General features: G+C 42.3%; 2 protein-coding genes across 3 annotated transcripts; one reads left to right on the top strand and one right to left on the bottom strand.

The window, feature by feature from the left end:
• The first annotated feature begins 20 nt into the window (after positions 1-20).
• Positions 21-16,444, top strand: RAB23 (RAB23, member RAS oncogene family). Of its 2 annotated transcripts, none has more exons than XM_065056191.1 (7): positions 21-199; positions 1,718-1,954; positions 2,729-2,814; positions 8,260-8,416; positions 9,881-9,963; positions 11,219-11,311; positions 12,163-16,444. In XM_065056191.1, exons 2-7 carry the CDS (start codon positions 1,800-1,802, stop codon positions 12,300-12,302), a joined length of 714 nt encoding a protein of 237 aa, XP_064912263.1. In that variant the 5' UTR covers positions 21-199; positions 1,718-1,799; the 3' UTR covers positions 12,303-16,444. The 2 variants fall into 2 exon arrangements, with proteins under 2 accessions (XP_064912263.1, XP_064912264.1); XM_065056192.1 differs by having other exon boundaries at positions 40-199; positions 1,754-1,954.
• Positions 16,445-18,341: 1,897 nt separating this feature from the next.
• On the bottom strand, positions 18,342-27,060 carry BAG2 (BAG cochaperone 2). Its single transcript, XM_065056193.1, has 3 exons — positions 26,775-27,060; positions 20,226-20,335; positions 18,342-19,215 (listed from the first exon to the last, which is right to left on the bottom strand). The coding sequence occupies exons 1-3, from the start codon at positions 26,924-26,926 to the stop codon at positions 18,815-18,817; spliced, it is 663 nt and encodes a 220-aa protein (XP_064912265.1). The 5' UTR covers positions 26,927-27,060; the 3' UTR covers positions 18,342-18,814.
• Positions 27,061-27,439: the final 379 nt, after the last annotated feature.

Genomic DNA, 27,439 nt, shown 5'->3' with positions numbered 1-27,439 from the left:
GCCGCGGGGGCGGAGGCAGCGGGCGGGCACCTCCCCGGCGGCGCCCCCGCTCCTGACGGCGTTTCCGGGCGGGGGGAGCCGGGTTGTGCGTCCGGGTTGAGTCGGCCCTAGCGAACGGTTTCGTCTTGCGTTCCCTCCTCCGCCGTTTTCACTCGTCGTCGCTGAGGCGGAGCCGCCGCCCACCCCGCTCCCGCCGGCGGTCAGTGAGAGGGGCCGCGGGCGGGAGGGCAGCGGGGCCCTGGCGGCGGCTGCGGGTGCTCCGGGGCGGGAGGTGCTGCCGGGCTGGGCTGGGCGGGCTGCCGGGGAGCGGGGCCGGGGAGGCGCCGGGGCGGGCGCCGGAGGGGCCGGGGCCGCGGGACGGGGCCGGGGCGGCTGCCCGAGCCTCCGCCCTCACCGCGGCGGCGCCCCCGAGCAGAGCCGGCAGCGACCGCGGGGGCTCCTGACGCCGAGACCAGCGGGCGGGTGTCCCCTGGCGCGTAGGTGCTCGCTTAAAATATCCCGAATGCTGATGTTGAATGCAACTAAAGCACTCCTTTCTGAATAAAACATCAGCTGCCGGTGAGCCGGGGGGGTATCGGGTGGCGCAGCTCTCCCAGCACGGGGGTGTTCGGTGTAGGGGTGTCCGTCCTCTCCTGTGGAAGGGGGTGGCTTGTCCCTCACGGGAGGAAATTCGCTGCCCTGCAGATGCGAAGTGTTCTGTGATGAAAGCCCAGCACAGCAAACCTCTGGGGAAACTTCGCTTTTCTGTGCGCCTGCGTTTCTTCCTCAAAAAAAAAACAAACCCACCAGCAAAACGTATATGAAATACCTCTACAGTAATGCAAATATATTATTTTGAATTTTTGCACATTGGAATTTTAGTTGATATAAATACCTCCATGTCCACTGTAACCACTTGCAGTGTGAGCTTTGACTGTATACTTAAGTGACTTGGCTTTGCCTCCAGTGTGAGTGAAATTACATCGGAGAGAAATCAGGTATTTCCCCTGCAGTAGCTGTGTGATGTGGGGTTATGCTCACACATAATGCTATACAGACTTCTTAAATGTCAATAACTTGTGTATTATTAATAAGATAAATTGTCTAAAGGATTAAAACAGTTGGATTATTTCGTTTCTGGTTTAAAGAAATGACCTTTTGAAAATGCATAATTTTCAGAATTGTCCAAAAATAGTTAATACATTTAGTGTTTTGATTCGCATGCAAAAGAAAAAGAAAAGGCGCACAGTTGTTTGTTTTTGTTTTTTGTTTTTTTTTTAAATGTACTTTCCCAGAAAGGCAAATTTAGACGAGGTCATAAGAACTGGAGAAAAGGATATAATCACAGAAATAAATAGGTTTATGTCTTCAGAGCATCAGTGTTGGTGTCAGGTGATGATGTCTGAACTGGGTGTAAGAGAACAGTGGCTGAAGTGAGAAGTTAGCGTACTTCAGGCTGGGGATACACACTAGGTTGATTGGTAGAGCATCTTGCACATGTTAGCAGTGGAGCATCAGGAACGTAATCAACATATGACAATCCATTCGTACAGTGGAAAGATATTTTTTGTGAACAATTATATTAATTTCCAATTAATAAGTGGCAAATCAGAGTGCAGGCTGCTTGAGTAAATTGCCTGAGGTCACTTAAGCAATCTGTGGCAGAGCTAGAAACAAATTCTTCTATCTGTGTAAATCCTAATGTGTGATCATCTTTCCTCTTGCTTTCTATTCACAGCATTTTTATAAACATAGCTATTTGCTTTGTTTAAAGGATCAATAGTTTCCTGATAAGCCAGAGAGTCACCTGAGACACAAAGATGTTGGAAGAAGATATGGAGGTGGCCATCAAGGTGGTAGTAGTAGGAAATGGAGCTGTTGGGAAGTCCAGTATGATTCAGCGATATTGCAAGGGGATTTTTACAAAAGACTACAAGAAAACTATTGGTGTAGATTTCCTGGAAAGACAAATCCAGTATGTATTAAACAGATGTCATAATATTGATTTTTTTTTTTAACTTTCTCTCTATTCCTTTGTTCTGTTGTAATCCTAAGACTTGTGAAGGCTTGAAAGACAAGGCCTGCTGTTTCTGAAGCACAGCAAAGGGACTTGTTTTGTCTTTTGCAGTGTGGGCTAAAGCTGTATCACTCTGTTTTCCATCCAAGATGTAGAATTATAAATAAAATTTGGAACCTCTATCGTACTAAACTTTTCCCTTTTTTTTGTAATTTCATATGGAAGAAGTGGAAGTGCTTATGATAAAACAATTACGCAAATTTGTTAGCTAGTATAGATAAAAATAATGAAATATGCTACACATTCAGCCTTTTTATCCAATATGAGCAGATAATAGCTAATTATGTTTGATAAAATGGAAAATACTATGGGAATGAGAAGTAAGAAAATTCTGTAAATTCTGTAAGCTGATTAAAAAGGTGAAAGGACCATTATTCAGGCCCTTAAGTTTTGATGTCTGTATTGTTTTTCCTTGTAGAGGGAAACGTAGAGGAAGAGGTCTAGGGAAAATGTAATACAGATTGTCAGTAAAGAGCATGTAACGTAATTGAGGGACTATTGCCATAGTAAGTTGTGGAGGTGAACCACTATTAATATCGTTATATTATCTTTAAATCAAGTAAAATTTGACTTGGATTACTCTTATACTGTAGGCAGGGAAGTATTTCTAGCTCAGTTGTTTTGAATTGATCTTGTTCACTGTATTGATTACAAAACTGTCGTTTATTTCAGAGTTAACGATGAAGACGTCAGGCTGATGTTGTGGGACACTGCAGGTCAAGAAGAGTTTGATGCAATAACTAAGGCCTACTACAGAGGTGAAAATACCATACCGTGTTTGTTACTTGGCAGTTGGTGATGGGTTTTTGGTCTGCGCATCTCTAAGATATTTTCCTGTCTTTATATTAAGAATTTTAGTTAATTCATGTATGTGCAAAGTAAGTTAAGTTCACCTTTTGCAGTTCTTAAATATTTTTTTCCTTCATGCAAGTTCTTTGCCTTATTAAGTGCCACTTAATGCAGGATGCTTGGTATTGCCCTTCAAAAACATAGAACAATATGAGACAAATATCTGCACAGCAACTGCACAGAACATAGCCATTCAAACAATCAACTGCAAATTTATATTTTCCTGCTAAAAGTGTTTTTTTTTTTCTGTAGGACGTGTATTTATAAATGTTCCAAAAGCTATGGTGGGGCCACTTAGAAATTAACCCAAGGGAAAAAAAATCCACCAGTCTTCTTAGAAAGATAGTTTGCTAGGCAGTATTGCTGGTACAGACTGCTTCAAACACGTTAACACAAAAGAGTGACAAGGAAGTGGGATTTACTTCATAAAACAGGAACTGCATTATTCAGCCTTATAAAGGCAGTTCATCTATTTAGCCAGTTACAAATTGCATACTTAGGCTTTCTTTGCGTATAATTTAACAGTGGTTGTGAAAATCTTTCCTTTTTTCTTTTCAACATGACAGATATGAATGACTTGGCAAAGATTCCATCATTCAGCTGTTGTCAAACTAATTACTTGATGGCTGGGGAACGCATATTGCTGTGTTTATAAAATTACCTCATTTAGAGATAAAATAATAGTTATGCTGTGCTGTTTCAGGGTGGTGTAGTCCTCTGACCTTTTTATATTTCATTATTGTTTTGTCAACTAAGAGGTTTTTTGTCTTTAGTATTTCTAGTTGTTGCTCCTAACTGATGATTTCCGTGTCTTCAGAGAAAGATCTTTCTTTTCTCTTTTTTTTTAATCCTCATGTGGAAATAGAGCATTCTGTTATATTACACCTGACAAGTTGAGTATATGCATTTTAGAAGGTAGCACCTGATTCTGTTGGAGCTCCTTTCTTACTCTCCTGGCCTTTTTCTCCTCATGACTTGGACTGATATGCTGAAATACGGAGTGTTCAGAAGAGCTTTCAAGTACACTTACTGGCCTCAACACAAGCAGCCTGGTGGTTAAAAAACCAAAATCTTCATGAGTATCTTGAAATCTTGCTCGTGACATGTGCCCAGCGTAGTGCAGTTAGATCGCTACCTTCATGATCTTTATACCAAAGAGGCTACTGTGAAGCAGAACGTAGTCATGTTGTGGATGCGCATTGTAGACAGTATGACAGATATATTAAGAGTTCAAGCTATTAGATACAGTGACTGTTCTGCACTGGACTTTGACTCCTGAAGGACAAGGGAAATTATAAGAATCTGGAGTGCAATTTTGGTTTAGTGTCAAGTCTGCAAGCACAGTATTGTAGAAGCAGAAGGTCAAGATTACTTTGGAAATGCAAAGATTTCATTGCCAATTATTGCTGATAAAGGAAGGACCCCTCTAAGATGGGTAAGGTAGATGCTGGCTGTTACTTTAAGGTCTGCCTCTCCCGCAGGTCACTGTCCCACTATTATTACTCTAGGACTTATGCACTCTCCTGCAACATTGTGTATTGTCAGTTCTTTGGGAGTCACCTGCTCATCAGTGGTCACACAAGGAATGCTTCAGAGTGTGTTTTCTGAGCCTTTCTTGTCCGGGGACCAAATTTATTCAGCCTTGCAGAGAAACAAAATTGGAGCTGAATTTGTCATGTGGTTTTCTACGTACAGGCGAACACGTGCAGCGGGTGTAGCTGCATGCCCGTGATCACACAGCACAAGAAGTCCAGCAGCCTAAATTCACAGAGTTGAAGGAAGCTTTGTATGTAGTTAATAATTTCTTTTTTATATTGTATCATGCATCTTCTTACCAGTTAGCATCCAATGGAAATTACACATTTTCTGATTAGCTAGGTACTTTGTTCATATGCTAAGCACATGCATAAGTGGCTGTCATTAGCAGCACTGTGTCTTCTGTCCATGTTATGGATGTTTTTTTACAGCAGTATTTCATCACTTCTTTGTGCATGCATCCTCTTCCATCCACTACCACTGGTATCTTGAGTAGACCCTTGTAAGGTTTTTGATGGAAAACAGACATATTGCTCATTAGTCTATTACTCATTTGCTGGTTAGTCAAGTTCTCAGGCTCCTCATTTTATCGCACAATAGTTGGGCTTCATATTTCACAAGCCATCATAACATTGCTCTACCTTGCTCTTGTCACTTTCGACTGTAGTAACTATGGTAATGGGAGGGCTGCAAGACTTTGCTAGTCCCGTTTGGAACAAGGCAGCCCTTTTTTGGATACTGCTGGTGAGACCTGGCACCCTGCTGAGCCTGTTAAAGACAGCTGGGATCCACAGAATTTATCAACAGTAAACAAGAACTTCTGGAGTGATGTCACTGACCGCTGATTTTGATCTCAGTTTAAGATTCAACAAGCCACCATCAGTTTTACAGTGAAAGAGTGTTTTCTGTCATAGTCTGGAAAAGTTGAGGCAAAGAATAGAAAAGTGAAATGAATAGGTGCCAAGTGTAAGGCGCTGTTTGAGTCTGCTTGTGACAAGGAATTTCTTTACACGTTTTCTGTTGCGTAGGCTTTGTGCCATTATGAAAGGAGAAAATACAGTTACAAGAGTCTATGAGGATGGGACAGTCTGCTGAGGATCTTTGAGACCTACACAGCCGACAAGTGTATGCTCTCCTTAAATCAAATAGAATGCTGGCATTGCTCTTTTATTTTTTTACTGAATTAGTCTAGGTATGGATATCATATAATTGATTCTGCAGCCAGTTGGAACCTTTTTAAAATAAAGATACAGGGATTATCAACTCAGTAATTGCACACAAAAAAAACAGCGTCCTTTTTTCAGTACTTTAAAGTAGCTTTATGAAACAGCTTCTTACAAAAGAACTTTGATTTAAAATATTCATAGAGAACATCCTGGTTTTAGCTGTTGTGTTTGTGTCTGACACTCCAGTGCCTTTGCTGCTGGTGTCTGTTGTACACGGTGTGTTGTACGGCAGAGCTGGTGTGTGATTCCATTTGCAGTGGGTGAGTGTGCCAGTGATATTATTGACTCTTGAATACTGTCAGTTGCTGCATACAGAAAGGTGCTTACATGCCTAAATCCTGAGGTTTATCTTTGTTTTTTCTCCTTAGAGCTCCTACATGGACATTATAATTTCTTAAACTTGTTTATGTTCTTAATAAAAATACTGAGTATTTAGCAATATTCTGAGACAATATACCGAGGAAGATCTCTGCTCTGCAGCGTGTTCTGTTGAACTCTGTTGCCATGCTAACTTCTGCCCCATATTAAAGCATACTTTCAGGAACATCACATTTGATAGTGTTTGAATTGAGCATGAGAGGAGTACTACTTTTGTTCTTATCTTCCTAAATAAGCATTGTGCATGGTTATTTGATTAGTAAATGATGATATTTCTTACAGTCCGGTGGTCAAAACCTTCAGCAGACATTTGGAAATACAGAGTTACACTACTGTACAGAATTTGTAGTTGTTGATTACGCTTTCTTTTATTGTTGTTTATTAACTTCCTGGAGAGAACCTCTAAATGCCGGCATCTTGAAGGTCCTAAAAAATATTTCAGTTTAATTTCCAATTAAAGCCTATAATATAAGTCTGTTTAAAAAGCACTGTGGCCAAGCTGAGTTATTTTTATTGTCCCTGTCCACTGTATTCTGCGAGCATCATATGTAAATTGAATCAGGAGGTCTGATGCTTTAAGTCATCCCCTTTTTACCTACCACGTGCTAGGAGTTTTCCCCCTGAACTTACTTTAGCAAAGTTATCTCCATGTTTTAGCATTCAGGAGGAATGAGTGAAAGGAGAGAGATGAACCAAAAGTGTCTTAGAGTGGAAACTTTACAATAGAATTCCTAGCCATAACACGGAACAAGATGATGTTTACACATGGTGATAGTCTTTTAATAAACATTCTCATCTCCAGTAGAGTGAAGAACTTGAGAGGCTTTAGTAAGCTAGATTGCTGAACAGTCTTTAAATTCAGCATTGATAAATGCAAACTAACCTGCTTTGGAAAGAATAATTAATTTTACACCCAAGTGGAACTGCATCAGGATAATTGCATACATTAGAACATGCTGTGGACATCAGAGGAAACAAACAAAATTTTAGAACACAAATAACAGGGAAAATTATGGAAGACTACATTGCTACTATTTTATTGGTAGAGCTTGATTTGAAATTCTGAGGGCAATTCTTATTATTCTGTGCAAAACTATACCAGAAGGGTCTTAATGACATGTGAAAGAATGTTAAAGAGCATGGGAAAATTTTGTAAAGATAGCGTGAACTTAGCTTTGAAAAAGCTAAATAAAATGAAACCTAATAGAATAACTTGAGTGCTTTGTGTGAAAGAAATATGAATACAAAAATAATACAAGGATGGGGGATACTTGGTGAAAGTCATAGATAAAACAAAATTCCTACTGATGAAATAATTTTTCATGCTGTATGTAACTAGATTGGGATGTTCACCACAAGGTAACATTAGAGTCTCAAACACCTTATCTATCCCTTTTACACTCTGTAACTATCTATCAAATACATTAAAGGCATATAAATAATGAAGTGTTTCTCCAAGTGTTTACATGGAAAGAAAAGTAGTTTCTTGGAGATAAAAAAGGGCTACTGGGCAGTCAGAAGGCCATTCACTAATATTTAAGCTGTGGAAGTATCTTCTCAGTATCTGTGGGTTTTAACTATTAAGGCTGTTACAAAACCATAACAAAAATGGTACAAACCATTTTGTATAATTTATCATAGTGTTGTGATAGAATGAGTATGAATTAGAAATATACCTATTTTCTCCAAAAAGCTACCAGATGATTTACTTGAAATAATCACAACTTTCTCTGAAAACTAAGTTTTCTTTCTTCAAAATCCAAATTACTGTAGGACGAAGAATAGCATGAAGTGTGCTTTACAGATACTGCATACAGAAAAGTATTTGCGTTCTGGCCTCCATTAAGCTGTCTGGAAAACAGTGAACAATAAGCAAACCTCCCTTTCCCTTTTTCCAGCCTTTCCACACTCCCTCCAATTCCTTTCCCAGCGTGCATTCACCCTGCTGGAAATAGCTTGAAAGGTAACAGATCTGTAGCCATCGTGAAGAGTGGGTATAACAATCAAAATAATATGGCAATTGTGACCATTGTTTTGACACAAGCTGGACGCTTTAATGGGAGCAACTGGAAAAATCCCTCTTATTTGAAATACTTTATATGGAGGGAGTTTTTTTGTTTGTTCTATTGGTTTTTTTTTGTTTGTTTGAGTTTTTGTTTTTTTGTTTTATAATGTTGGTTGGTTGATTTGTATTTGTAATTGTGTATTTTTTAGGAGCCCAGGCTTGTGTTCTTGTGTTTTCTACAACTGACAGAGAGTCCTTCAAAGCAATCCCTACCTGGAAAGAGAAAGTCATGACTGAAGTTGGAGATATTCCCACGGTTCTTGTGCAGAATAAGATTGATCTTCTTGATGACTCTTGTATTAAGAAGTAGGAACTTTATCTTACTGCTTAAAGAACAATATATGTCCCCTGTAGATACATGTTTAAAAAAAAACCCGCGGGAGTTTCTGGTGAAGACTTATGATATTGGTTGTCAAACGTGTGCCCTAGAAGCACAAGGGACAGGTACTGGTGCATGAGGGTATAATAGTTCCTGGGGGAGATGTGCTTGCCAGGCTCGGAGCTGTCTGCTTCATGCCGCCTTCTGAAGTGTCAGCCAAAAAAATAGAATAGCGTCAAGAGTTTGGTTGTGCCATGGTATGATTTTATCTTTTTTTATAATCAGAAATTCTAAAACCGTAACGTTTCTCTCTTAAAATTGACAGTTCCTGTTAAGCTGTGCTGTGCATCAGTGAAGTTATTGCCTAGTTTGGCTAGAGAGTGCTTGCTGAAATGATGAAGTAGTATTAAACAGTCTGATTAAAATATCTTAATAAGCTTTGCTTTGCTTTGCTTTCCCCTAATTTGCTTTTATTGCTTGTTTTTATCAAAACAATGTAACTCTACAGAAGTACGTGTCTGTTAATGTTCTCGAACTGCATGGTGCTAATCCTTCACTATATTTTTTGTTACAGATTTTACTGTCAGTTGTATATATGGCCAATTTCAGCTTAACAAATACTAACTTTTATTTACCACAGCATAACATGTAGAAAATATTGCATGATGTTGATCATTCTCCCCTTCTTTATTTCTACATCTTCCTGAGAGATTTAAATTATTTCTTCTTTTTGTTGTTTCCTGCACTGGCTTTCTTTGTTCTCTGTTTGCTATCATTGATTGCATAAATCAGCTTCTACTCCCTCTGCAAAGAATACTGAGGATTTTTCAAAGGAAAAGCAAAATTGCATTTGAACTCCTTTATTCATGGTATGTCCCTCAGGTTTTGTTCTCAGCATACTCCATCTGCCTCAGTAGTTTCATCTTTCTGATGATGTGATTTGCCTTGGTGAAGTTTTCATAAGTTTCGTCAGCTTTTCCTGAAAATTTACCACCAGTTCTCTTTCACTTCACAGAAAAAAGCAATTCTTTATTTAATCTCTACATTCATCAGATTGCATAGTCTACTGCTTTATTAAAATATACATAAGGATTAATTTGTTGTTGTTGTTTTGACTTTGCACAGTAATTGTTCTGATTCTAGTGCTGTTAATTACAGCCTCCTTCCTTTTTATTTTCACTGACACCTGTCATTGAACCCTTGGGAAATTTTAGTTAATGAAGTCAATAAATATTGAGAAGTAGTTACTTTTGGCCATACAGAAACTGTATGTAAAGTAGTTTCTTGTTATAGTGGAGATATTGTAAAGAAATCAAGGATCGGGTATTTTTTGTTGGAGTTTCTTAACCCACCTTGCCATGTTTATCTCAGCACGAAGCATTTTGTCTATAAGAATAAATGCTGGCAAATAATACAAATTAGTATTTACGAAGTCTTCTTCTCTTGTGCAGTGAAGAGGCAGAAGCACTGGCAAAAAAGCTAAGATTAAGGTTCTACAGAGCGTCTGTGAAGGAAGACCTGAACGTGACGGAAGGTAGGGGATGGAGCGGAGCCGGCGTCCGTCCTGCCCACTGCTCTGTGCGCTCAGTGTCCCTCCGGCGCTTCCCGCTGTTTGTGTTTCTTAGCAGTGCGCTTCAAACATGCCTAAAGTCACTTGATACCAGTGTCTTTCCTTTCTCTTCCACAAACAGTGCCGATCTTCAACATTTAGAAGTGCCGATGTGTTAAGGTTGCTTAGTTCTAATGACTGTCAGGAACCACTGAGCTTTTAAAAAAAATTATACATAGAAGTTCAACTATCACAACATACAAATTCTTGAACGGATTATTTTGTAGTTATTATAGTTAATAAACAATTTATATAAACAATTATTTCATAGTTTGGTTATATTTAAATAAAGTACATTAAAAGATTGGACCTATTGCAGTCTTTCGTCTACTGATGATATTTTTACTAGTTCCCAAGTACCACTTTTTGATGTATATATTTCATTTTGCAAGAGTCCTATTATAGAATTCAGTCACTATCTTTTGTGGGGTAGCTTTGAATAATCATGAGTTATAGTCTCTGATAGCTTTTGTTTACTCAGACAAACTTAATAGTAAACTAATTGTTTCTCCTCTGTTAATGTCATTCACCTTGGAAAAAAAAAAATCTATGAGAGAAAATGTAAAATGTTTCTGTATCATCTTCATATGAGTTATCAATTACAAATATAAATAATCACAACATATATGGGTCCTGAAAATTCCTCAGTCGTTGTAGATTTTTTCAGAATCCTAGGTAGACTTTCTATACCCTAATACAAATGAGGATAGCTTTAGTTAATTATTAAAATGTTGCTGCCAAGTTTTATTAATAGCCTTACTTTACTTGACTGATAGTATTCTAAGGCTTCTTGCAATATATATATATATGTGTGTGTGTGTGTGTGTATATATATACACACACATACATATAAAATTCCTTCATAATTTTAAAAAGTTCCAAGTTGCGTGAATTGGAACATTTGGCAATATGTATGTGCCAGCTTTATTACGGGAGTATTGAGATGTTTCTTTCTGCTCTGCAAGACCCTCAGATGGCAAACCTGGGTAGACCCTGGACTAATGTGGGTTCTGCTCAGGTACTGAGCTGAGAGAGAATCACTGAACCAGATTGTGCTAAACCTATGGTGTCGAATGCACTTTTGTCACCACACAGAATTTTGACATGAAGGTATTATTATTGATTTGAAGATTATTTTTAAGCATACTCTGATGTATCTTTTTTCTTTTTAACTTTCCAGTTTTTAAGTATTTGGCTGATAAATATCTTCAGAAGCTCAAGCAACAAACATCTGAAGATCCAGAACTAGTACATACAAGCAGTAACAAGATTGGTATGTATACTGTATAAAAAAAAACCCAGAAGACAGTATTTTGTGCCATCAAAGCTTATGGTCTCATTTGTTTCCGTATGGAGTTAATACAAGGTGAATCAGGGTCTAATTATTACCTTCCCACCTTAGGATATTGTCTTTTTCTTCTGTAAAATATCTTTGTGACTCTGTAAAGTTAAAGATCGTCAAACCAGTTTACTGACGTTTCCAGCTAACGTTTGGGAAGTGACCTTGTATTAAATTTGTTTAAAAAAACATTGTGTAAGGACTTGAGAAAGGATGCTTGTTGGGGTTTTTAAATGTAATTAGTGTTACTCATCTTGGTGCAGATTTGCAGGAGACTCACGGTGAAAGAATCCAGCCTGTAATAAGAATGTCTTTGTAATCTGCCTTTTGTAAGGGAACACTGAACTTGTGTAGTCCTTCTTTAACACATTTCTGAGTCAGTTCACATATTTTCCTTAAACCACTCCCTTTTTGTTCAGGCTTTTTCCCTACCTTTATCTCAGCAAAGTTTCTAACTTCAAAATTGTTGTGTTTATTGTATTGCTTAGCTAACCATAACTTGGTTAGCATGCAATTAGTAGCATACCCATAGGCAGGTGAGCGCATATGCAGCCGTTCAGTTGCATAGGTATTGTAAACCAGCTTTAAATACTGCCTGGCTGGTAATCCCATCTGGCTCTACTTCATGTTCAGCTGCAAAACTGACCCAGAAATAGACAAAGCCTTTAGAAACTAGAGTGTGCATGTGAGGGGCACTACTGTGCCTTAACTGTTGCGTCTCAAGTTCTAATGTATTATGCTGCAGGAAGTAAAGAAATACAAATACTTGTCTTTAATTTCTGTAGGTGTTTTTAACACAGCTGGTGGAAGTCACTCCAGCCAGAATTCTAGCACTCTTAATGGTGGAGATGTCATCAACCTTAGACCGAACAAACAGAGGACCAAGAAAAACAGAAATCTTTTTAGCAACTGCAGTGTACTTTAGACCACTTTGGAGGGAAAAAACCACAAAACCAAAAAAACAACCAACAAACAACCCAGTGAATTGGATGAAGTTGTGCAATTGGATACATAGTAAAGCCAGCTGCAGAGAGGTATTTTTACCAGTGCTTTAGCAAATCTTGTGCCTATGGGATCCTTGACAGGACGGGTTTATATGAACTCGCTGATGGCAGCGGTTTTGGGTGTGTGGAGTGAGACACCTGGTGGCAAAACACAGAACCGGGGCTGCCCCGTGCACTTTGTAAAAATTAGGCAAGCTTCTCCTTGTGAGGGAATTATTTACAGAGCTATGAGCTAAGTATTGCTGAATTGCAAAGCACATTTAATGTACGGATAACACAAGAATAGGTACAGACCATGACATTAAGGCCCAAAGTAAAATAGCAACCTTGCAACTAAATTTCAAAGATGATGTTAGAATTAGTTAGTCGGGACACAAAGATGATAAATGAAAAGCAAAAAGAAGACATAACATTTTATGCTTGACCATATTAATATGGATTCTGGCAGTTCTGGTAGTACTTGTGTAATATATATGAGTGCTAAGGTATATATGTAAACGTTTGGTATGAATTGGAATAGGCTAAATTCCAGTGTAAACTCCATGTTACTTGGAGATCAGTTAATGATCATGAAATAGCGTTTTCCAGAAAATATTTAACTACATTTCAGATGCGGCTTTCCCAGCTGCCACTGTGTGCATTTAACTTGCTATACTTTGGGCCTAAAAGCTTAGATTTTAAAATGTATGGTGCCAAAAATGCTCCTCCTTTTTACCTAATGCTGTGCTACAGATGTTTTTGTAAGTTTGTTTTTCTCAGTGTTAACAGGTTGAACAAATAACAGAGTCTTTGACACTAATAGCTATTCAGAAGGAACATACAATATAATCACATTCCTGTTCAAATTTGTCGTATCCTGTGTTGTCTATGAAAAGGGAACTTGCAAAGTGGTGTCACAAAATTGTTCTCTTATTTGGAAAAATGTTGATAGATACCATAAAATAAGACATGGAGGATCAAAAAAAAAATGCAGCTGATTGAATTACATTTGTGAATGTTGCCTCAGATTCAAAGTTAGCTGCTGGTTACAGAAAATCTAGTTCTGCAAGATCAGAGACATGGCAAAAATTCTCCGAGTGCTTAAGTGATTGCACAGAATTGATTTAGATGTTTAGGAGCTCAAATCTAAATTTAAGTTATTTGGACTTGGGCTCCTAAATCACTAAGGTGCTTTCAAAAATGCTAAGCAAGGTATCTTTTATTTACCAAAAATAAACACTTTTTAATCCTCTTTGAGAGCACGCCTGCCTTTAAAAAAATCTCCATTTTGTTTACGTGGTTTTGTATGGTATGATATAATTTTAACTTTCTAGGATTTCTACAACAAACCTGTCAGTGACAAATGCAAAATATGCTGCTTGAAAAAAAAATAAATCAAAGTTTTAATAGTTTTTTAAATGGTGTATGAGAACGAAAATGAGTTGAGCGATGCTGTATATTTTTGGAAGAAGGACTTTTCACTGTGTGAATTCATGTAGGGGGCTTGACTGACTTTGTCTTTAAGTCAATGAGTACGAAAACTGAAATGCACTCTTGCCCACTGTCTGCAGGGGGAGAAGTGGGTGGTAAGTTATGCACAAACACTAAAGATCTCTGAACTCTTTATTTTGTGTTTACTACATTAGACTTTGTTTCTTGCTGAGCTGTAAGAGCATCTCCTGTTGCTGGCCGGGAGGCGGCTGTCAGGGCGCTCCATCCCTTTGCTTTTGCAGCAAAACTGTGTGTTTGTCACTAATGTTTCCCGTATTTTCTCTTGGATAAAGGCCTATATTTTTTAACAAGTGCATTTAATCACTGTATGAGTGTGTAAATGGATTCAAGTTCTATCTGTCTTAGCAATTTAAGAAGCAAGGTACTTGGGATAAGACTTAATGATTGTACATCGTGGGGCCACCTTACAGCATCGTGATGCAGGTCAGAGTGTGTGCACGAACCAGTTCGACAACCGTTTTTTAATATGGAAGCTTTTACATTTTGTTGTCCGTCTGTTGTTTTCACAGTTTTTATTCATTTTTCTTGAAAAAAGTGTCCGAAACATCTTTTTTGCCCTGTTTGACTTTGTACAGAGTACTGAAAAGTAAGTCTTTATTACATATAATGACCATTTCTACTATTACATGTTATACTGCAGACATTGTACAATTACATAAGCCATTTGTATTTAAGGTCTGTCATTATAAACCTCTGTTTGAAAACTCAGTAGAAATTTTCATAGGTGGAGACTTGACAGACTTGCTAAATTTAGGATACATTTGAATTCAGTACACATATGCTTTTAATGTAGGAATATGTATTTGCAGCACTGGGTAACAGTGAGTTTTAATTTCATTCCTGTCTTCAATCTAAAGTGGCTCTTCCTTTGTTGTGACTTTGCAGTGCCTGGTCTCTAATATAGACAGAGACTGTCCAAATCAGCAGTTTTTGGAGAGTGCTCTGCATGCGCGCTGATTGAAAATTTTGGTTTTTATCTTATTGGGATTAGTGTGTAGAAGTAAACCAGATGACGTGCACGTTGCAGGGATCCTTAGGTATTCTCATCACTCTTCAGCGGGAGTAACTCGCCTTTTGGATGAAGAGATGTTGCCTAAACGCGTGGCACTCGCCTTGTCCCCTGGGAGTGATTTTTGTTTTGGACGTTCCCCTGTTCTCCACTCAAAGCGATCTCATTAAAATATCATTGTTTTGGTTACCAAAACGTCCAGCTGCAGAGCTGGTACTACCAATGCCCTTCTCTGTGCAATTGTGAGACTGCATGGAAGGGGACACAGCTGTCACACCTGTGGCAGGTCAGCATCCTGCACTGGGAGCAGCAGATGTTCCTACAAGACACCGAGTTTCTTTCCATGAGACAAAGCTAATTGCACTTCTCTTATCTCTTAATACCTCTTGAGTAGCTCATTGGATGTATTATCTGAATGTTGCCAAAATCCTTTGCTTTCGGCCGGTAATGCTACCACTAGTAGAAAAATTCAGTAACTCTTAATGCCTTGGTGAAATAAACGTTTACTAAAGAGTGTGACACGGAAGCGTCTGTGGCTCCGTGTTGTGTCCATTCAGTGAATGGGTGTTCTCCCAGCCCGTGGGGGCATCATTTGATGCAAAGCGGTAATGCCAGCGGGGATGTATTTCCAACTGGAAAGAACAGATCTCAAAGTTGTAAGACTGATCACACTAAGGTTTTTGTGCTTGTGTGTGTGGTTATTTTTTTTTTTAATTAAATATTCCACATAAGACAATTTTGGAGCTTTCTTATTTTCAGTGTTTCTTAAGGCAATGCTTACCTTTTTGAGTTAAAATGCCTGGATTGCCACACTGTCAGTCCGATTTCCTGGAGGGTTTTTTAATGCTTCAGTAGAATTTGTGTTGGTTTTGTTTTTCTCTCCATTACTGGGCTGCAGCATATCTGACACATAGTCTTTCTTTGCATCACTTCTGTAGATGTACGTTATACTAAAGGGAATTGAGCATCTTACGGTGTTGTAGTGCCTGGAGGTTACTCAGGGGCTGCGTGCACAACACTCAGTGAACTTTGAACTTGTTAATTCCTCTGTTCAAGTTGATAGCTACGAGGTAATAACAGAATCAGTGATTTGCACTGCAGAACCCCCTTGTGGGAATTCAGTCTTGCTGCTTGGATTCCAGTGATGGTACCCAAGCCCCTGCTGCTTTTCTAAATGTCATCACAGGGGAGTCCTGGTACTGAACTAGACTCACTCTCGGGTTTCTAGTAGTCGGATGATACTGATGATTTGTGGAGTGAGTGTTCTTTCTTCTCTTCCTGAGATAAATGTTGTTCAGCAAGACTGACTAAAGTTGGTCAAAAAGTAGTAAAAATCCAGACCAGGAGAAATACCATTCCCATTGCAAGGATGAAGATGCATCGTTACTAATAGATTACTTACTCTTATTTGCAAGTTCATGTGAATCTGAATGGTTAAAACAGATAATGTACGTAACTGTTTTTATCACCATCGTGATCTCAAGTGAATGTAACATATTTTTAAGGAAAAAAAAGACAATGTACAGTAATCCTCAAGATGAAAAATAAATGTTTAAAACTAAATATTCTGTGTATGCTATTCCTGTAAAATCCCTACGAGTTAATTCTACTATTCTCTTGTAAGTGACATCTTGATTTCATTACTGTTTGGTCCAATACAGGTCACGATTTTTGTGGTTATATTTAATTGTTGGTGTATTAAATGTCAAAGTTGCTGTAACCCTATAGCTGTGCAACCTCAATCTCCTGGAGAAGCTGGAGTGCCTGATTGCAGCCCCTGTGTGGCAAAGAGCCGGGATCCAAGGCAAGGGGAGCAACTGTGGGCACCCCAATTTTTGCACCACACTGATCAGATACAAAATGCAGATTCTGTTCTGCTCTTTTGGGTCATTTTGGTTTTCATGATTGGTCTGGCTAATACAGTGACAAGGTTTAAAGGGAATGTTTGTAGGCATTGCAAGTGGCATTAAAATATTACTAATGTATCAAAGATGCCTGATGCATTTTCTGAAAAGAAACAGGTAACGAGTCACTGTTGGTTTGGGGTTTTTTATTGTTTTTTAATTAGTGAAATGCCTCACAGCACCTGGATCTGCCTCTTTACACAGGTGCCTCAGGAATCTGGGCAGTAATATACTCTTGCTTTTTTGTGCAGGCAATTTTTCACACAGAAAAACTATTTGCTTGCCTCACACCCCAATAAGGATTAATTAGCCATGTTCTGGCAAGAAAAAAGGTCTAGAAATGTGAGAAAAGTCACATTTTTATGGTCACCTTTTTTTAGGTTGGGCAAGTGCTTAACTACGCTTGAGTGACGACCTTAAGGACACTGAAGCCCTGATGCCATTTAGGTGGTTTTCATGGTAATATATGTTTAAGACAGCCAGTATGAAACTACAGGAAAAAAAAAAGGTGTCTTTTGCTGTGTCTTACACATACAACTGTGTGAAAGAAACTTTAAGGACAGTATTGCTGTTTTCAACGTTAGATTGTTCAAACCTATGGGCTCTTTAATGGATGTGGCCTGTCAGTGCAATCATCAAGCGCAGGACAGGGTGGTGGCAGCTGTGCTGGAGACCTGCGGGTCAGATGCCACAGGGTCTAGGAAAGTGGAAGGAAAACAGAGAATTTTAAAAATGAACCAGTAACTTAGATGAAAATAAGTCAAATCTACACTATTAACTCATCTGTAGATATACAAGTTGTAATCACTTTGTTTTTTGTCACTGAGAACAAAAACACTTGTACAAGTGCTATAACACATAAAAATACTCTTAGCTATTGGTACAACAAGGAGGATCTAAAAAAGAAAACAAAAAATCCAAACACTCTTGGCCTGGCTAACCTTATAATGGCCTTAGAAACATACATGTATTGAAGGAATATCCTAAGCATCAGCAAGTTATGTTCAGCTTAACTATTTCACAGCATGATTTCCAGGTGCATCCCAAAATCTGCAATGTTTGACCAACAGCTGGGGAACCAGTGTGGCAACGATACGCAGAAATTATCGGGTGGGAGGTGCAAGGAAAAAAAACAAAACACCTTCCCCAAAGAGTAAATCATCTGGAATTTTAAAACCGTAGTATTGCCCTACGCAAGAAACAAATACGGAATCTGCTAGTTGAGAATTCAACCATTTTGCTCTGAGCCGCAGGTAAAGCAAAACCAATTTGCAGTAGAGTAGCTGAAAAACACCATTCCGCTTAATCTTTAAGAAAAACCCCACACCACAGCAGCCTCAAATAGATGGTGAGAGGCAGGACGGGTCACCAGGCAGGTGTGGAATGGTGCTGGACCTCATTTCTGGCCTCGGTTGTGACCTTAGGACAGAGGTGTCCCTTTTCACTTCTGTAGATACAACCTGGAGGTATCTGTCTCTCTCTTGAAAGGATTGTGATCTACTGATGAAAAGTGCCAATTTATTCAAATTATTAAAGGAAATAAGTAGGACAGTGTGTTGTTTATGAAAATACCATATACAGTTTATTAATGGTTATGGTTTATTGCTGTAATTTGTCTTTTTTCCCCAAAAGCCTGGTTTGCACACTATGTATACAGCAGAGAAAAGCTGAAATCTCACTATATGACAAAACAAATTTAGTTAAAAAAAAAAACCCAAAAAACAGGAGAATGGAGGAAAGGCTGGATTTTGATGGTTTCTGACAGTTCAGCAGAAGCACAATTACAATTTGCAACAGCGCAGTACCGACTCTACAGGAGAACTCCTGATAGCATTCTTTATTGCCAAAGAAAATGCCAATGCTACCAAACCCCATTAAATGCTCGCACCTCGCAATCAAAGAGACTTTGGCGCGTGTGCATGCATATATACGTGTGTGCATGTACAGAGATCTTTTTTCTTAGCTTCTGTGTGCTTTTTGTGGAGAATTGCTCATCCTGTGATTTGCCAGAAAGAGCCACGAGGATAGTTTAATCCTGTTTGCTGTTGCAAGACTGTCGAACAGATGACTTCTGGTGCTCCAACAATGTGATTGACTTTTCAGAATTCTCTAAGTTTCTGAGCAGAGTCTCTAGCCGCCTTTTGATTTTCTTCTGATCCTCGATGGCGCATCCGATTACCACAGACTGAAATTTCTGATCGATGGGTCCCGCTGGCACGTCAGATGTGCACGCACCGTAAAGCGACATTAAGCGGATTTTGGCGTCTTCCAGATCATCTAGAAGTTTATTGACAATTTCATCGATCATCTTGGTGGCATGCTGTAGGGATTCCTGCTGCTGGGCGTTTCGGATTGTTTCTACAGACACCTCCACAGTGAGGGTTCGGCCCATCAGGCGATTAGCAGTCAAATTAAGTTCTTCTCTCTCACCTAAATTAAAAAGTATTCTAGGTTAAAGGCAAATACTTTCCCGTGCAAATAACATCATCAAGACAATCAAACTGCTCCAACGTTGCAATAAACAAGGTTGTTTTTTTTAAGGAAGTGACAATCAACAAGACTTCCAGGGGCCAGAAATGAATTCTTCGCATTTGCCCAAGTCCAACCGATTTCACAGAAGTTTGCGGCTTCTGATGTGAAATGAGGCATTAAGCTCTACTAAAATTGTAAATAATGCTTTTCCGCTGCTGCCACAGTGCTTGCTGTGTCCCACTAAAGCAAAGCAGACATTATCAGGACACATTACTCATTAACAGAGCAGGCACATGAAAGACCCTCTGCGCCACTCTGAGGGAAGGATTTAGACAGTACCCCAAAAGGCCGTAAAGAGAAAACAGATTTTTGACTACCAGGTGCAATTAGGGGCCATGAAAACTCTGGTTTTCTATTTTCTAAAAACATTTTTTTTTCCCCCTAAAATATGGGCACAACACATTTGACATGCAGGCTCTTGAAGAGCCAGTAAACCAGCAATTTAAAGCACCCAGTATAAAACATACAGATTTAGGGAATATATTTAAAGCCATGTATCACACAATCATGACAATGATCTTAATCATCAGGTTCTTGCAGGCCACACACTTTGTAGCACTCATGCCTGTCCAGTAGTCAAAGCCATTAAAATGCTGTTTTTTCAACTATCTCTAATCACCATTATGATCAACTCCTTGCCTACAGCCAATCTATATTAATCCTGACTTTGCAAATAAATCTGGGCTTTCACATACACAACACCTGGTAGAACATCCAGCAGAATGGTACATGAATTTTTGCAGTCAGGAAAAAGGGGATCCCAGGGCAAGGGGTGGCCCCTCAGGACCCTTGGCCAGCTCCAGTGTCCCCCCCCGCACCAGCAGTGGTCCCCCAAACGGAGCTGCTGCCCAAGGCTCGGGCTGCTCTGCCCGCGGGTCAGCCGGGGGTTCAGCCACGCAGCCGCTCACCTTCGCTGATGTGCCTCATGTCCTGGCTGTTCTGTATGTTGTGGATCATTTCGAGCAGGGTCTCCTTCTCCTGTTCCATGGCAGACGCTGCGTCACGGAAAGCCTCTACCCTGAGCATGGGCGAACCAAACAAAAAGTCTGAAATAGCTGTTCACCTATATAGCTGCCCAGAACTGTTTTTTTTTTTTAATTTCAGCTTAAGAAGTACAGTCAGTTCTTAATTACCCTTGAGCCAGACTGATTTCATTACATTCTCCCATATCTTAGCTTCACTTTTCAATACTCAATATAATTTTAAAACCAATGGGGGAAAAAAACCCCAAACCAACAATAATTTGATCTGACAAGTATTTTACTTTACTGACAGTGCTTTTCTATCCTACTCCATGGTTAATCTGGATATCCAGAGCGTGACAGTCCTACAGCCCCGTGGCACAAGTTCTGTAGCTAACTGGCAATTCCTGCCAACGGCTTCACTAGATGAGAACCTGAGCAGGTGCCCACCAGGAACTCGGGGGTGAAGGTGGCAGCCGCGTGGATGCAGGCGGCACAGGGCCCGGCTGCCCCGCCGGGCCAGCAGCGCATCACCACCACCCACCTACAGAGCAGCAAACGCTCCGGAAAATTCACACACCACCTTGTAGCCAAATGATTTCTGTCATGAGGGAGAAGAATGGGCAGGAGGGACAAAGCTCACGTGCTTTTATTGACGTGACAAGGGCTTACCCCTCAGCGGCATGCCTTGGTCGCTGGGAGAAGACACTGGATCACCTGCCCTCCCAGTCACTGGTGTTTTTCATGGAGCGACGCTTGCTCTGATTCACACGGTGGGGAAGCTTCCGTGGGAGCAGCTCCCATTTCTGGGCTTGCAGAGAAGCATAAAACCCGTTTTCTCCTGAAACAGGACCCCTACTGCTGTCCGGCTCACTGTGCTGAAGCTCACACGTGAGGGGCGGGGGCGAGGGGAAGGCCCAGCCGAAACTGCTCTCTCTGGTGACTATTTGGTCTCGGTAAGCTCCGCGCTTGCGCACCCACGGTCTGCCCTCCTTCTCGTGCCACAGGGGACAGGCCCACCTGGCCACGGGTGATGTGAAAATGCCACACTAGAAATGTGAGTCCAGTTCCTTAATTCACACCTTACTCCCCACCATTGTTTTAGGGAGAGGGCTTTTGCATTCAGTGGAGTCATCTGGAAAATCACATCTGGGACCTGTCTGCTTTGGAGAGTGGGGACGAGAGGGACACATCCCCCTCCTGGGGCTTTGCCCTGGAGGCTGAAGGGTAGGGGCTCGCAGAGGGTTTGCCAAGCTGCAACTGGCTGCAAGAACTGTGCCAGAAGAGTCAGCTCTGCATTCCCACACCCCACGGGAAACAGAGTATCAGGTGAACCTGGCTGATGAGGCTTTCAGCACACAGCTCAGGAGGTCGAGCTGGTGTGAGCAGCACATGGATCCATCTATCCCGAAATTCATATTAAACCTGGCTGGAAAAGGGGAAACAAACCAACACCTTGTTAAGTCTCTTAGATGCTCTGTGCTCTTCAACATTACTGGCCGCTGCCCTGAGACGGTGGTGGCTCATCGTTGCTGCTTCTATAGACAAGAGTTTGTCTGATGAGACAGGTGTGGAGCTGCTGCTCCTTCCTCAAGGGCTCGCTGAGGGCAGGAAACTTGGGAGAAACAGCAGGAAAAGAAAAGAGGGCAAGAAAAGGCAGAACGGGGGCATCTGAGGATATAAATACTCAGACTTCACATGCAGCCTGCTCACGAAATGGTTGTTTCACAAAATATTTAGCCTAATTTAGCCAGTGAAAGCGCAAGCTTCAGGCCTTGCCTTTAATGTTCATTTCAAGAAGGAGTGGGAAAAGTTAATGCAATGCAAATTTGTGCCAAGAGCAAACACTTTTAATTATTATTTTGGTTAGTAAGAGTAACGAGGCAGGCGTAGTCATCTCATACTTCAGATGTCTGCACTTTATAATTCAGGAAGTCTAGCAATATTTTCATAAATGCCCTGCCATGCCCTTTTAAAAACATAGTATTTTCACAATTTAAAAAAATGCATTATGGTCACTGGAGAGCTTAAAATTAAAATTCAGAAGGGAAGAATTTCAATTTTAATAGCGTTTTTAAATCAGATTCAGTATATCATTGTACTGACTTAAAAACGAAAGGTCTGGCTTCAGTGGATGGATCAATCCGTGATTTCCACCGGCTCCGCTGGGCCCTGTGAAGAATGTGGAAAAACTGCATTGCAGAGATGCATCCTGAACTGGTGCAATTCAAAAGACGATGCCTAAGCCATCACTGCTTCCAAAAGCACTACTGATAAACGAGGTAGGACACAAAAGCCAAATTATCAGAATTAATGATTGTATGCAGCAAGAAAAAACATCGTAATTTACCAACCAGAGCTTTGACTGACATAATTTTACAGAAAATCATATAACCGAATCTGGAGAACTATTTTATTTGCAAAAATTGCTTCTCGGGGATTATTTTAACCACTTTTTCAACTGTAATACAGAGTGCCACACAACTAAAATCCACTGGGATTTTAATTTTAGCGTGTTTGCTTCCATAAACAGCCGTCAAAACGAGCGCCTACCCCAGCGCCAGGTAACGGCGGGTGCAGGAGGCACCATCAGCTCCTGCCGCTGGGGTGAGGGCAGAGGGAAGGGCATGTCAGGGCTCCCCCAGCCCCCTCCTGTCCCTTCAAAAAATGTCCATCTTGGCCAGTTATGAGCAGCGTGATGGGACTAAATAAACCTAAAAAATAAAACTCCTTGGAGAGACATCTGGAGGGCAGGGTGGAGGTACCATGTGGTAACACAACAGATGGGCAGCAAAGGCAGCAGCCGTGGAGTTACATGCACCAACAGAGGATGAGGAGTTAGCAATAGGACAAGGGCGCATGGGCTTAAACTCTACCAGGGGAAATTTAGGCTGGATATTAGAAAGAAATTCTTTACAGAGAGAGTGGTCAGGCATTGGAATGGCCTGCCCAGGGAGGTAGTGGACTCGCCGTCCCTGGAGGTTTTTAAACTGAGACTGGACATGGCACTTAGTGCCATGATCTAGTAAATGGACTAGAGTTGGACCAAGGTTGGACTTGATGATCTCTGAGGTCTTTTCCAACCCAGTCGATTCTGTGATTCTGTGATTCTGTGAGGAGAAATGGCCAGAGAAAGGTAAGACAAGGAGTGGAGGGAGCAGCTGCTGTCACTGCTGGGGACCTGGATCGAATGGAGACCAAAACAACGGGACAGGGTCACTTCAGAACAGTGCTCTAGGGGGTGGGGTAGAATAAAAAAAAACAAACTGAATCACTCACACCAGGCTCATGAAAATAGTCAGTGCTCCAGAGAAGGTGTTGGGGGCCTTTATCAAGCTAAGACACTTCCCACTGCCTCAGCCCATCTGGCCACCTCAGCAGGTGCCCAGGCCTGGGGTAGGTCCCGGTGGCTCCTGTGGCTCCCAGGCCACTGGCCAGGAGAGAGCCTGGCCCCACAGGGACGGCAGCCATTCCTTCCTTACTCACTGCAGGAGTGTCAGGTGCGCACCTCGCAGTCAGCTCTCATCGCTTCTCTCCTAAAATGTGCTTTGACTTCATAGGTTTGTGTAAATCTTTACTTCCCTGGTGTAGGGGACAAAAAAAAGGATTGGAGGAGACAAACCTCTAGCAGAGGTGACTGCCATGGAAAGGAGTGGAGATACAGCCCAAGTCTCAAAAAAACAACCAACCAAAGAAGAGAAGGCAAAAAGAACATAAAATACTCATTAATGCCTAATTATCAATTATCTTGATGCAGCAGTACGGTCTTTTTCTAACAGATGAAAACATCCAATCATATTTTTATTTGAACTGTATTTGTTGCTTTGAACATCAACTACATATTCCATCCATTACCTATGACTAAAAAAAACCCCATTCCTTATTTCTGATTTTCCCTGGTCCAAGAGTGACCAGCTGCACAGAGCCTTTCCCTCCTACATACCATTGGCATGAGCAGAGCGTTCCCCGTGAAACAGGTGGACCAGCCTGAGCTTTTGTTTCCAGACGAGAAACTCGATACCTGCTTTCTTATGACAGCTGCAGTAACTCTGTCCTTTAAACTACTGAGTCACAGCTCGCTGGTAAAGCTTGTGCACTGGAGGTGTGGACACATTTTCAAAGGAAATAAGAAATATCTGAAGATGGTGCGGCTTTATTCCTGAGATGGAGCTGAGCACACTGGATGAAGACAAAACAGGGGTTTCATTCACCTCAGTATCCTCAGCTGCCTAAACTGAGTTTGCATTCTCAAGTGAGCAGTTCCATGAACACACAAATGGAACCATGGGGGAATAGGGTTGTTCTGAAGGATAGCAGGAGGAAAAGTACAAAAAATAAAGATTAAAAAAAAAAAAAACAAACCAAGAGTATGACTTATCTCATATATCATTAGGACTGCGTGTTCACTTAACTGCCAGAACACAGTGACTCATAAACAGAGACTCTGGTCCTGCTTCCAGCTGCTCCTGAGATGTCTTGGCATTGACCAGCAGCCAGGGCAGCATGAAGGTCCAAGCCCTTACAGGGGACAGAAGCGCCACCTGCCCCCCTTGCTACCCCTGCCAGGGGGCTCACTCCCCACACCCAAATTAACCCCCCTTTCCCGCTCACTGTCCGACAGAAGAAACTCCCTCCACAAACACCCAGCAGGGAGGTGCGGAACCACCCCCGAAGCAGCGCCCGTGGAAGGGAAGGGAGAAAAGGGGAGGCTGTGCAAACCGATGGGATGAGGGCTGCCCTCACGAGGTTCAGCCAGCCTGAAGCAACTTGACAACTGCGGGTTGCCCAGGGGTGTAATTAAAGGCTGTAGTTCACTTTGACAAATTTTCACTTATATTCACAAGCAACATCTCAAGGGTCTATAGCTGAACTAAACCAGCTGGAGATGGAAGAAGTGTGGAAAAACTCCTGTCATTCAAATAACTTTGAAATGAGGCATGTTGATTAGTTGTGCATGGAAAAAAAACCATAAGATTTGAGTGACTTTAATCCAAGTAGTTTGACTCTCTTTTCCTAATTGTTCCACATTTAGAACTATGCCTGTTTGAAAGACCCAGAGCAAACTGGGAAGTTTAATTTGGGGTTTAATTTCTGGTTAACCAAACCATCTGCTTGGTTTCAGAGTCACTCAGTAAATTTAAAACACATTTTTGCATATTCTGCTGCTCATTTTATCATAACATATTCATGTGCTAGCAGCAAGACTTGTTTGCAGACAGTGATTTTGTTTAGTCAAATTTGGAGAAGCCTGCGAAGGACTTCAAGGAGATCCAATAGAGCTAAGTGAAAGGCTAATATAATAGCACGTAAAGTCCACTCCCGAATAATGCAAAGTAGTGTATGTAGAAAGGGGAAAACGCAACTCCTGCATCCCACAGAACTCTTTTAATTACAGGCAAGTCCTAGAAACATTGTGGGTGGTTCTGTGAAAGCAGCTGATCAATATGCAGCTGTAATGAAGGGAAGGGTGTGTTGAAACCAAACCAGCAAGAGGTGAATCAGTGGAACACCCGCGGCACGCTGCGCATCCATCCACCTCAGAGAGGACTCTGTGTAATTAGGCAGAGCTGAGAGGATGAGGAGGATGATTAAAGGCAAGGAATTGCCTGTCATGTGGCCAAACTGGGAAAAAAAATCAAATGGGATTTTTTTGGGGAGCGTCAAGTAGCAGAAGGAGACAGGACATGTCTCGGTCCAACTATGAAATATGTGTTGTATTCACAATTACTCCAGAAAAACTCATCTAAGCTGCAGAATGCAATGCTATTCACATTATAGTTACGTGATTTTTCAGAGAGAAAGTGAACATAAACATGGGCGACAAGAACATCCATAGCTGGACCAGTAAGTGCAAAGGGAGGTTTGGGAGACACAAAGTCTCACACACCAGCATTCAGCAGGGCGCCTAAAGGCTTGCAGGAGCCTCTGAGGCCCAAACGACACCACGACACCATGCCTTTCCTTCATCTTCTTATAAACACCTGCCTGGCTGCCGCGGGACGGTGACAGCAGTGGAACAGTGACAGCCGTGGGACCGTGACAGCCGTGGGACGGGACCGTGGGGCTGCAGGGTAGGGTGATGGTCACATCCACCGCAGGGCTAGGGCACGTCCTGTCACACTGCCACCGCCACCAACCCCTGTGCCCCTTCTGCTAAAGACTCCCCAAACCGCAAGGGGCAACAAACCCAGAAAAGTCTTTTGCGCCTCTTTTGAAAAACATTTTCATACATTCACATACATATTCTTAGGGCCACGTATTTCCAGCCCACGCTACTTCACCTTAGAGCAGCAGCCGCCACTTTGAGCATTCCCCCCCGCCGCTCCCGACGACCCTCTTCCCCGCGTCACCTCACCCCGGCGCAGGCCCCTTCCCGCCCCGCTGCGGCAGGCGCCGTGAGGAGCCGCGGCTGCGGGCGAGGCGGCTCCCCCGGCCCGGCCAAGGCCGCGACCCCCTCCCCTCCGCCCGGCCCTGCCCGGCCGCAGCGGGGCCCACCTGAGCTCCAGCTGGTCCAGGTTCTCGAGCAGGCGGCTGGAGCGGTCCGCCATGGAGGTGGAGCGGTAGAAGCGGCCTCGGAGCTGCCCGCCGGACTGCTGCTGCTGCTGCGCCCCCTCGCTGGCCTTGGCGCTGATCTTGGCCTGGGCCATAGCCCCCGCCCGCTGCCGCCGGCGGATCCTCGCTGCGGCCGCTCCCTCCCCGCGTCCCGCAGGCGGCGGCGGCGGCCGAATGCCGGCACCTCGCTCATGGCCAAAGAAGGAGCCCGCCCCGCCGCCTGCCCCCGCGGCCACCCCGCCTCCGCGCCGGGACGCGGCCCCGCGGGCGGCGCGTCACGCAGCCCGGGCAGCCCGGCCGAGCCCGGCCCCGCCGGCCACCGCCCCCGAGCGGCTCAGCCGCGCCGGCAGGACAGAGCGGTGGGCACGGCGGGCTGGATTCATCAGCGAGCCGGGGGTAGGGGCCACACGAGGGGATTAAAGCCGCTCCGTGTCACCCTCCGACCCGGCCTCTGCTGCTCCCCGAGACACCCCCAGCTGCCCCGGCCCCTGCGTGACAAAAGCAGCGAAACCTGGACCAGCCAAAAGCACAGGAGCAGAAGCTAAGGAGGATAACGAGGCTTTCAATCTCTATTAACCTCGTTTGAGATGGCAGCTGTTAATACGAGG

This window comes from Columba livia, chromosome 3 (genome assembly GCF_036013475.1).
Source record: "Columba livia isolate bColLiv1 breed racing homer chromosome 3, bColLiv1.pat.W.v2, whole genome shotgun sequence".
Lineage (NCBI taxonomy): Eukaryota > Metazoa > Chordata > Aves > Columbiformes > Columbidae > Columba > Columba livia.
Note: the sequence above shows the minus strand (reverse complement) of the source record. Positions and strands in the feature narration are given on the sequence as shown.